The sequence below is a fragment of the Schistocerca gregaria genome, chromosome 9, assembly GCF_023897955.1.
Source record: "Schistocerca gregaria isolate iqSchGreg1 chromosome 9, iqSchGreg1.2, whole genome shotgun sequence".
NCBI classification, from domain to species: Eukaryota; Metazoa; Arthropoda; class Insecta; order Orthoptera; family Acrididae; genus Schistocerca; species Schistocerca gregaria.
Genome location: NC_064928.1, coordinates 202,553,534 through 202,566,089, shown reverse-complemented (window position 1 = coordinate 202,566,089; position 12,556 = coordinate 202,553,534). Strand labels below are relative to the sequence as shown.

The 12,556-nt window shown below is 39.8% G+C and overlaps 1 protein-coding gene across 3 annotated transcripts in view; it reads left to right on the top strand.

The window, feature by feature from the left end:
• LOC126292064 (uncharacterized) overlaps positions 1 to 12,556 on the top strand; it is a 305,572-nt gene that overhangs the window by 273,009 nt on the left and 20,007 nt on the right. For all 3 annotated transcript variants that reach the window (XM_049985869.1, XM_049985868.1, XM_049985870.1), the window contains exon 10: positions 5,468 to 5,553. In XM_049985869.1, the coding sequence (XP_049841826.1) occupies positions 5,468 to 5,553 (86 nt within the window). The remainder of the gene's footprint in view (positions 1 to 5,467; positions 5,554 to 12,556) is intronic.

Here is a 12,556-nt window from a genome sequence, read left to right as displayed (position 1 = left end):
TTTTGGGAAAACATCATCCACAAAATTCTGAAGATAGCAATGGGACAAGTGCGAGAATTATCACACAGTCCGATTAACACTAGGTTGCTGATAAGAGTAATATACAGAAGAACGTAAAAGAAAATTGAGGATCCGTTAAATGACGATGAAATCGGCTTTAGGAAAGGTACAGGCGGCAGAAAGGCATTTCTGACGTTGTGGTTGATAATGGAAGAAGATTGAAGAAATATCAAGATACATTCTTGGGATTTATCGACCTGGAAAAAGCATTCGACAATATAAAATAGTGTAACATATTGGAAATTTTGAGAAAAATAGGGGTAAGCAATAGGGAGAGACGGGTAATATATAACATGTAAATGAACCAAGAAGCAACAATAAGACTGGAAGAGTAAGAACGAAGTGTTCGGATTAAAAAGGGTGTAAGATAGGCACGTAGTTTTTTTAACGTTACTGTTCAATTTACACACCGAAGAAGCAGTGACAGAAGTACAAGAAAGGTTCAAGAGTGGGATGGGAGATAAAGATGAAACGATATCAGTGATAAAACTCGGTGATGACATTGCTATGGTGAATGAAACTGAAGAAGGATTACAGAATCTGTTGAAGGGAATGAACAGTTTAATGAGTAAAGAATATCGATTGAGAGTAAGTCGGAGAAAGACGAAAGTAATGAGGAGTAGCAGGATTGAGAACGGCGAGAAATTTAACATCAGGAGTGGGAATGACCAATAAGAGGAAGTTACGGAATTCTGCTACCTAGACAGCAAAATAACCCACGGTGGAGGGTGCAAGGTGGACGTAAAAAGGAAACGAGCACTGGCAGAGAGGGTATTCCTTTCCAAGAGAAGTCTAACAGTATCAAACATAGGCTTAAATTTGAGGAAGAAATTTCGGAGAACGTACGTTTGGAGCACAGCGTTGTATGGTAGCGAAACATGGACTGTGGGAAAACTGGAACTGAAGACAATCGAAGCATTTGAGATGTGGTGCTACAAGAGAATGTTGAAAATCAGATGGACTGATAAGGTAAGACCTGAGGAAGTTCTCCGCAGAATCGGCGAGGAAAGGAACATATGGAACCACTGACAAGAAGAAGGGACAGGATGATATGACATCTGTGAAGGCATCAGGGAATAATTTCAGTGATACTATAGGGATTTGTAGAGGGTAAAAAAAACGTGTAAAAGGAAGACAGGGATTCGAATAAACCCAGCAAATAAGGAGCATATAGGTTGCAAGTGCTAATCTGATACGAAAAGGTTAGCTCAGGAGAGGACTTCGTATTGCGCCATATGACACCAGTCGGAAGTCTAATGACTCCGAACAACAAGGATAATAGTTTGCTGCTACTTCTCCAGAGTCATTCAAACTACGTACTTTCGAAAACAGGGCGATGTTTATCACTCACTTAAGAAGCGCTCAAAATACTCCTTAGTAAACACATATGAGAAGAATGGCTATATTCTGGTTGCCTGAAAACTTTCCACAGTCTTCTCAATAGTTCATACCATGTTGTATCCAACTATAAACAAAAACATTATTGTTGGTTACAATGCCTAAGTTTATACAGTGTCTCTTTTCACATTACAATCTTACTGAGAAGTGCATGCATGCAATTTTCATGTGTCGCAAATAGCTGGCGTCAATCCAGATCTGCAGAACGTGAATCTTATCGTAATATAAGTATAACATTAAGCGAATAGGTCCAACAAAATCCTACATTGATCACCACGTTTTTCTTCACTTCTACAGAGTATTGAGTCTTCAGAGGACTGGCATGGGATGGCAGAGACTCCATTATTATAAAATATTCCTCGCAAAAGTTCACAATTGTAGTTAATATTTGAACTGAGCAGCTGGCAAAATAGTAAACTGTTCATTAAATAAATACACAATATGGTATTAAAGCTGTATTCGTTTGCCATGTAATTGTGGAGCATACAATATTCTGACAAACATTTTGCATAATGCAAATATATAAAAAAACGTAATAAACCAAGAAATAAAACAGATACAGATACGTAGCTTTCAAAGGTGCTAGCTATCATGCAATGCTATCGCCTGAGATATCATTTGTTGAAGTCGCATGAAGCGTTTAAAAGTTTTTAAAGTTTATCGAGAAAATTTTTTGTCACTATAAATTCTTAACTTCTGTTGTTTTAAGGGTACTGAAGTTATTGTTGTGTCATTTTTGTACTTTATTATTGGATCACCGATGTATTCAGATTTTCGTTAATATTTGATTGTAAGTTATCATAGGCCCCCAGAGAGCTGTAAGAATCCATCGTTCAGTCTCTGTGCGATGTTGTGTGACCAATCAGTTGAGCACAAATTGTGTGCAAAACATATAGAAAACGATCATCATATTAATATCATGGGGGTTCAGTCTTTGGTTAGTAAAGATAGGACACGAATAGTATATAATTTTGATAGTTTCATGTACCTCTTTTAGTTTTGTTGAGTGTCCAATGGGAATGGATGGAAAGATATTACCGTTGTGAAGCGAGACATTCTTCAGGCTTCTGATGGAGCTGTCTATAAAAAGCCAGCAATCTTTTTGTTGATCCTCCTGTAACCCGATCTGAATGAGTAGACTGGGGACATTACTGCATTATACAAATTCTTCGTCTTGGCTGAAATATTACGGAAGATCTTCTTGCTTTATAGTACATACTGAAATTTTCACTTCTGGACTAGGACAGTCGTTTTCTTTTAGCCTGGGTGCCAGAAGTTCTGCTCCATTCTTTAACAAATTAACATATCATGCCAGATCATTTAGTTTCTCCTGAGTGAATAATTTAGGTTTAGAAATTTCTCCTTCAGATGATGCTTTTGCACTCGAACCCCTGTATTTCTTCAGGTTCTGACATTACAAGTTCAGGTATTTTAATAAATATTGTTATAGGAAAGTCACTTTGTGCCACAAATCTCTTGGCTGATTCTAAATTTGGATACTCCAATTTAGGTTTTCCACAATCGAAGACACTCTGAACAACATTTACAAATGGCGTGGCGAGCCCATGGTCTGTCTTGTTCTCCAAGCAGTATATAAAAATATGCAAGATATGCCTTCTTTACAAAATCTGTGATGTTCCAGCTTTGTTTCTGTAGGCAGTATTCACCACAAATGTGACAGAACAAAATGGGATTGTTCATTCATCCTCTTTATGAAGAACTCATATTTTCTTGAAACAGATAAAATAAATAATACAAAATTTTTTTTAAAGAATTTTGTAAAATGTTTAATTGAGATGTATTATAGAGTCCGAAAACTTAGATGAAAATACAGGTCAACTGTACCAATGGAAAATCAGCATCTGTGGGAGAATTGAATTAAAATCCAAAAACATAAATATCTTCATAACTAGAGCCAATTCGGAAAAAGTAAGGCCATATTCGGATTAAGAACCTCTGAAGTATAATAAATGTCTTCCAATATCTTTGGCATTTTTTTCTAGAGCTCTGTTATACGTACCAAGGATAATAATCGATACAAGCGATTGGCAATCTCACATGAGTCTCCCCTACTGCGATAGAAAACGTTAACAGGTTCACACACAAGGTTTCAGAGAGCAACTTAGCAAATAAGGCTGAGACACTTGAATATGATTTGGGACGAAAGGGCATGGACGGCAGTTTCAGGAGCACAGTGGATACAGCGCTACCCATGGCTCAGGGTGAGGAATGTACTGTTTGCTGTTTGTATATTTTAATGTCAACAGCTGCATAATAAAGTCTTATTTGTGGATAATAATCTCTTACACATTAAGGCATAAGACTTAATTCCAAATGTGATGCATTTTGTGTCAAGATATTTCACATCAGTTGGGCTAGAAACATGATTTTTAATATACCTGTAGAAAAAAATGCATGACTACAGACCCTATACCATACCATATTTCAATGGAATGCAGTATTACAGACAGCTCTTCAGTGAATAACAAATTAATTTACTAACAATGGTTGCAAATGCTGTGTGTTAAATTTAATCCAAACACAAGAGAATGTCCGGATAATTAAATTTTCTGCTTAATGTAAAACCATTCTTTGCAATTGTGAAGCTGTAAGTGATAAAATACAGTGAGTGAAAGTTAATTTTAAACTGAAGCAGGGGCCAGACTGCACTTAAGCGAGTTGAAGGGCATGAAGCGAAGGCATGAACTGAAAAGGCAGTGAGACAAGGTTGTAGGTACTCTCGTTTTGTTCAGTCTGGACAGAAAGAAAGAATAAACATGAAAACGCTGTTATAGTTCAACGGGAATTTTAAAAAAAAACTCTTTGGTTTGTTGATTAAGTCGTAATTCTGTCAATGGCATCGAACAACATGGAAGATCAGTTGAATGGAATGGATATTGGCTTGAAACAGGTTGCAATACGGACATCAATAAAAATAGAACAGGGCTAATTGAATGCAGTTGAATTAAATAGGATAATGCTGTTGGAATTAGACTAGGACGTGAGGTGCAGAAAATAGTAGGTGCACAAGACTAACATGTGGTAGCAAAAGTTAAGAGGATGTAAAATGCTGGTGTAATAACCAGAAAATCTTTCCCAAATAAACAGAAATATATTCTCATCAAACAGAAATGTAAGGGCTGGAAAGATTGTTTGGGAGTATTTATCAGGAGTGTAGCCTTGTATGGTAGTGAGATATATGTGGCAAACAGAACAGTAAAAAAGAGAATAGGAGCTTTTTAAGTGATGTGCTACAGAAGAACGCAAACGATTGGATGAGTAGAACTAATGAAAATGTACCAAGTCTAATAAGGAGAAAAAAGAGCTATACAGTGTCACTTTATTAGCAAAAGGGAGAGGTTGATGGGATACTTACTGAGAGGCCAAGAGATACTTAATCTACAAATAGAGGGTAGTGGTAGGAGGAACATTGTAGAATGAGAGCAAGGTTGAATAGAGAATTCAAGTATGCACAGATGTGGGTTCCTGTAGTTAAACAGAAGTGACGAGATTTGCATAGGATAGAGTAGCATGGATTACATCACACCAGTTATTCGACTTTGGAACATGCTCGTTTAAGATTACGCCACAATAATAATTTATATGTAGTTTATTTTTTAAAATTTCTGAATCAAACTTCCCTAATAATCTATGTTTGTTTCCGGCTCTCCTTTTTCCACTTGGCCATCCATTTCCTCTCTCCTGCCACTAACATGAACCTGGATTCTAAAGGTTGATCAAAATCCATAGCTTCCAACAATGGACAAGTAATTTGTGATCACAGAGCTAATGTGGCGAGTAAGTTGTATACCGAACGAACTTAATTAATGACTTCTATTGAACTACCAACCCAGCTGGTAAGTACACAGTACAAACCAAAAGTCTTCACTTTTATACTGGAATTAATGGACACTGCAGTCCATTTTCATTTTGATTTCATCATTGCATTTTATATTAATACCTTAATTATGAAAAAGGTAACTAAAATTTTATCATGTTTCTGTTTCAGCAATTGACAAAATAGTAATTGCATACCTCACATATTACGTTATCGAGGTTATCTGTGACATAATTCTCATCATTGGAGCCGTTAAGGTAAAGTGTCTACAGAAATACACTACATTCATGAGAAACTGAACAAAATTTAACTTTTTTTTGAACTTTTTCTTCCATTCCTGCTGTTTGAAGTTAAGTACTGTGATTATATTTCTCTACGTTATTCTTATTACTGCTAACTCTACAGTAGTACTGGGTCTGTACAGATTCTGGTCTAGTTATTTATGACCTGTCGTCCTTAACCTTCGCCGCGCGAGATAGCCCCGCGGTCCAGGGCGTCTTGTAACGGTCCGCGCGACTCCCCCCGTCGGAGGTTCAAGTCCTCCCTCATAGCGTAAGTTAGTTTAAATTAGATTACGTAATGTGTTGGCTTAGGGCCTGATGACCTCAGCAATTTGTCCCATAAGAGCTTCTCGCAAATTTCCAAAAATTCCTTAATCTCCTTTTATGAATTACTTATGACTCTGCCTCTCTCCCTCCTCCCTCTCTGCCTCCCCCCCCCCCCCCCCCCCCGTTCTCACTGGGACAAGTGCCTTATGTATAAATGACCCTTATCACTGACATAATTAGTATGCTTTCCTCCAAATATCTTGGACCCAAGATGGCTACCACTCTCATGTCACAGTCAAATATAGTCCACTTATGATACGTATAAAATAGTTTGCAAAGCAAACCAGTTTTCTTGTTAAAATGATTACTATATTGATTTAATACGTTATTTAAACATTATAACTGTGAGCATTGTGTAACTTCAACCAGAGACTTATGAAACTACGCAATAAGCTGATTTTTTTCCCGTGCTACAGGGTTGAAAATGTATTCCGTATAGCACACTACTAGAAAATAAAATTGCTGCAACACGAAGATGACGTGCTACAGACGCGAAAATTAACCGACAGGAAGAAGGCGCAGTGATATTCAAATGGTTAGCTTTTCAGATCATTCACACAAGCTTGGCGCCGGTGGCGATACCTACAACATGCTGACATGAGGAAAGTTTCCAACCGGTTTCTCATACACAAACAGCAGTTGACCGGCGTTGCATGGTGAAACGTTGTTGTGATGCCTCGTGTAAGGAGGAGAAATGCGCACCATCACGTTCCCGACTTTGATAAACGTCGTATTGTAACCTATTGCGATTGCAGTTTATCGTATCGCGACATTGCTGCTCGCGTTGGTCGAGATCCAATGATTGTTAGCAGAATATGGAATCGGTGGGTTCAGGAGGGTAAAACGGAACGCCATGCTGGATCCCAACGGCCTCGTATCACTAGCAGTCGAGATGACAGGCATCTTATCCGCATGGCTGTAACGGATCGTGCAGCCACCTCTCGATCCCCGAGTCAACAGATGGGGACGTTTGCAAGACAACAACCATCTGCACGAACAGTTGGACGACGTCTGCACCGGCATGGACTATCACCTGGGAGACCATGGCTGCGCTTACGCTTGACGCTGCATCACAGACAGGAGCGCCGGCGATGGTGTACTCGACGATGAAACTGCGTGCACGAATGGCAAAACGTCATTTTTTCGTATGAATCCTGGTTGTGTTTACAGCATCATGACGGTCGCATCCGTGTTTGGTGACATTGCGGTGAACGCACATTGGAAGCTTGCATCCGTCATCGCCAAACTGGCGTATCACCCGTTGTGATAGTATGGGGTGCCATTGGTTACAGGTCTCGGTTCTCTTGTTCGCATTGACGGCACTTCGAACAGTGGACGTTACATTTCGGATGTCTTACGACCCGTGGCTCTGCCCTTCATTTGATCCCTGCGAAATCTTACATTTCAGCAGGATAATACACGACCGCATGTTGCAGGTCCTGTACGGGCCTTTCTGGATACAGAAAATGTTCGATTGCTGCCCTGGCCAGCACATTCTCCAGATATCTCGCCAACTGAAAACGTCTGGTCAATGGTGGCCGAGCAACTGGCTCGTCACAATACGCCAGACACGGCTCTTCATGAACTGTGGTATCGTGTTGAAGCTGCATGGGCAGCTGTACCTGTACGCGCCAACCAAGCTCTGTTTGACTCAATGCCCTGGCGTATCAAAGCCGTTATTACGGCGAGAGGTGGTTGTTCTGGGTACTGATTTCTCAGGATCTATGCACCCAAATTGCGTGAAAATGTAGTCACATGTAAGTTCTAGTACTATATATCTTTCCAATGAATACCCGTTTATCATCTGCATTTCTTCTTAGTGTAGCAATTTTAATGGCCGGTAGTGTAGTTCCTTTATGAGTCCTGTCGCATCATGACGCAAGCAAACACCGCGGTCATCAGCATATTTTGCTGCGAATTTCATGTGGCGATCTCGAAAATACGTAACTGTAGCACCTCTCTCAAGTAATTTCCATTCATCCAGTCTGGAACCCAACAGTTCAGAGTTTTCTTTCGGCAGGGACAAATCGCGATCCAGGTCGTCCAGTTCGGCTTGGCTGATCAAATGCGGCTTTTTAGTGTCATTGCCCTGATCAGTGGTCTATTCCATAGCTCCAGCGTCACTCTTATTACCTCGCATGAAGGAGGAATTGCCACTGGCCTTAGAGCAGGCTGACTATCTAGATACACGATTTTTCACTGGTCCTTCTTCCTCTACCCGGATATGTTGGTCAAGCAGAAATAGCAGTAATAGCAGTGATCTTTCTGCCCCATCCAAATCATGGGAACTGCAAAAGGCATTCGATTTCGCATACCGTTTAACCACTGGGTTCATTCAGAGTAACAGGCAGTGCAATAGAGATGAAGAGCCCAGGATTTTGTTTGATCTCTGATTTCACATCCGAAGTAATATTTTAAGCTGTACGTAGCTTTCTGGTCATGTTATTGCGCTGATCGGACGTTGTACATTTGCCACGTTGTACAATTCACACAACTGCGCCTATTCATCTTTCGTTTTCTGAATCACCATATACCAATTACCGAATCGTCTTACACGATATAACATAACTGCATGTTACTCCGACTGTTGATTAATAAAACACAGAATTCCATAAACTATTGTCTAGTCACCTCTGAAATAGACTGATGGACAAATAGAAGAAACTACATGGGAACTAATTTTTATAAAACCTGTTGAAAACCGCCTGCAAGCTGTTGCTCGCAGACAAGTTAGAACTTGTTGCGGACTAGTTAGAATCTGTTCAAGTCTCCCATTTTATTTTTACTACTGCACACTTATCTTTCCGTATGTCCATAAAATAGAGTAACCTTGAGAATGCACTCACATACACACACACACACACACACACACACACACACACACACACACACACACACACACACACAAACATATATCAAACACAGCTCATTGATGCAGCTACATATTAACCCATGTACAGGCTTTTAATACCATGTCACTTTCAGCTATAACTTTAAATACAGACGACCTACAACATTTCTGATTGCAAAATCGGAATCAGCGCACTCTATTACATAACACTGGCTTTATTTTCACCCAGTAGAAAATTCATTGTTGGATGGTGTTATGTACATTAAAATATAGCAAACACCTGCTGCAAGTACCTCACTATCTGCTAGTGCTTACACTGGATGTGTATGTGGGTATATGTGTGTGGGGGGAGGGGGCTGTCGAGGGAGGGGGGTGAGTTGGTGATGGATGGTTGGGTAGCTAACATATCAGGACAAGGACAGGTGTAGCGATTGTATGTAATGTTTCAACCAGCAGTGTTTGTTCAGTTTTCAAATAAAGAGTACTCGTGCTACTAAATAATTACAGTGTATAGTTAGGTTTATTTTTTAAACAACGTACACTCTTGCTACATAAAAATTACACTTTGGCGGTGCAGGCCTGGTTTTTAAACAAGTTACACTGGTAGCCCCCTGGTTATATGTTTCATGTTTGGTGAGTACAACAGCTCCCATGCATATATGTAACAGTGTATCAGGTAGTGTTTAAGAATTGCTGGAGCAAGGACTTCTTTTTGAAGAAACATGATCTATGTGGTGGGCTTGATCCCAAAAGACATTTCTGGCAGAGTGAGCAGCCCTGTGCAGCACTTTGGCCACTATGAATGCTGCCACGCATCTGTGTCACCCAGAGAATGCCACTGCCAGACCCATCTCAGCTCCGTTATCACACAACCACTACCAGCTCTGACTTAGCGCCCTTCATGTATTTTACTTCCATATATGAAGAGGCCTGCACCATACGATGGAGATAATTACGCGCTTTCTCTCCGAAAAATGCTTCTGTAAATTCAATTTTCTGCTTTGTTATTAAGTGTTCACATTTCATGTAGAACATATTGTTGTTGTTATGGTCTTCAGTCCTGAGATTGGTTTGATGCAGCTCTCCATGCTACTCTATCCTGTGCAAGCTTCTTCATCTCCCAGTACCTACTGCAACCTACACTCTTCTGAATCTGTTTGGTGTATTCATTCTTAGTCTCCCTCTACGATTTTTACTCTCTACGCTGCCCTCCAATACTAAATTGACGCCTCAGAACATGACCTGTTGACCGGTCCCTTCTTCTAGTCAAGTTGTGCTACAAACTTTTCTTCTCCCCAATCCTATTCTGTACCTCCTCATTAGTTATATGATCTACCCATCTAATCTTCAGCATTCTTCTGTAGCACCACATTTCGAAAGCTTCTGTTCTCTTCTTGTCCAAACTAGTTATCGTCCATATTTCACTTCCATACATGGCTACGCTACATACAAATACTTTCAGAAACGACTGCTTGACACTTAACTCTATACTCAGTGTTAATAAATTCCTCTTCTTCAGAAACGATTTCCTTGCCATTGCCAGTCTACATTTGATATCCTCTCTACTTGGACCATCATGGATTATTTTGCTCCCCAAATAGCAAAACTCCTTTACTACGTTGTGTCTCATTTCCTAACCTAATTCCCTCAGCATCACCCGACTTAATTCGACAACATTCTATTATCCTCGTTTTGCTCTTGTTGATGTTCATCTTATATCATCCTTTCAAGACACTATCCATTCCGTTCAACTGATCTTCTAAGTCATTTGATGTACCTGACAGAATTACAATGTCATCGGTGAACCTCAAAGTTTTTATTTCTCCTCCATGGATTTTAATACCTACTCCGAATTTTTCTTTTGTTTCCTTCACTGCGTGCTGAATATACAGATTGAATAACATCAGGGAGAGGCTACAAACCTGTCTCACTCCCTTCCCAACCACTGTTTCGCTTTTATGCTCCTCGACTCTTATAACTGCCATCTGGTTTCTGTACAAACTGCAAATAGCCTTTTGCTCCCTGTATTTTACCCCTGCCACCTTCAGAATTTGAAAGAGAGTATTCCAGTCAACATTGACAAAAGCATTCTCCAAGTCTACAAATGCTATAAATGTAGGTTTGCTTTCCTTAATCTAGGTTATAAGATAAGTCGTAGGGTGAGTATTGCCTCACGTGTTCCAATATTTCTACGGAATCCAAACAGATCTTCGACGAGGTCGGCTTCTACCAGTTTTTCCATTCGTCTGAAAAGAATTCGCGTTAGTATTTTGCATCCGTGACTTATTAAACTGATAGTTCGGTAATTTTCACATCTGTCAGCACCTGCTTTTTTGGGATTAGAATTATTATATTCTTCTTGAAGTCTGAGAGTATTTCACCTGTCTCATACATCTTACTTACCAGATGGTAGTTTTCTCATGACGGGCTCTCCCAAGGCCATCAGTAGTTCTAATGGAATGTTGTCTACTCCCGGGGCCTTGTTTCGACTGAGGTCTTTCAGTGCTCTGTCAAACTCTTCACACAGTATCGTATCTCCCATTTCATCTTCATCTACATCCTCTTCCATTTCCATAACAATTTCCTCAAGTACATCGCCCTTGTATAGACCCTCTATATAATCCTTCCACCTTTCTGCTTTCCCTTCTTTGCTTAGAAGGTTTCCATCTGAGCTCTTGATATTCATACAAGTGGGTCTCTTTCTCCAAAGGTCTCTTTTAATTTTCCTGTAGGCAGTATCTTTTTTACCCTTAGTGAGATAAACCTCTACATCCTTACATTTGTCCTCTAGCCATCCCTGCTTAGCCATTTTGCACTTCCTGTCGATCTCATTTTTGAGACGTTTGTATTCGTTTTTGCCTGCTGCATTTAGTGCATTTTATATTTTCTCCTTTCATAAATTAAATTCAACATTTCTTCTGTTACCCAAGGATTTCTACTAGTCGTCGTCTTTTTACCTACTAGATCCTCTGCTGCTTTCACTACTTCAGTTCTCAAAGCTACCCATTCTTCTTCTACTGTATTTCATTCCCCCATTCCTGTCAATTGTTCCCTTATGCTCTGCCTGAAAGTCTGTACAACCTCTGGTTTAGTCAGTTTATCCAGGTCCCATCTCCTTTAATTCCCACCTTTTTGCAGCTTCTTCAGTTTTAATCTACAGGTCATAACCAATAGATTATGGTCCGAGTCATATTAAACTGTTATATACAATTTTCCAACTGTTCCGTTAGGAGTACATCCTCTTGTAAATATGCATTGTATAATAATTTCCCGCTTTTAAGAGAATAACATTTATACATACACAGAAACAGGACAAAATATCGTATCCTCTACATAATGGGATGGAAATTGTAGCGTGGGCGACTACGCCATGCCGAAAAAAACGCGTTTAAAGTTTGGCAAGTACAGTAATTATGTAAAGAAAAGAGGACAAAGCTTGAAACGTACGGCATATCACAGACGCTTGGTCTGTAATAACAATCGCCGTGACTGATGGATGGCCGCTGTCTTCTACTTTGACCTGATAAGCCCTTATTTTCCTCCCAAAAGCCCTTTTCTTTGCTGAACTCTTCGCCGTTAGCGTCTCTCTCTTCACAGAATCGCCGCATTTCGTCACCGATTTTGATTTGAAGGGCATATGCCACGTGAATTAATATAGTATGGCCTACACTGAATAGGCGTACGGCCACATCTGAAACAATGTTTACAGTTTCGCTTCGGTTGGATGTTATTTTCAGAGCGTATCCCCAAATGAGACTACTGAAACTTTCGGTCACATTTTGAGTAAAACCACCCAAACAA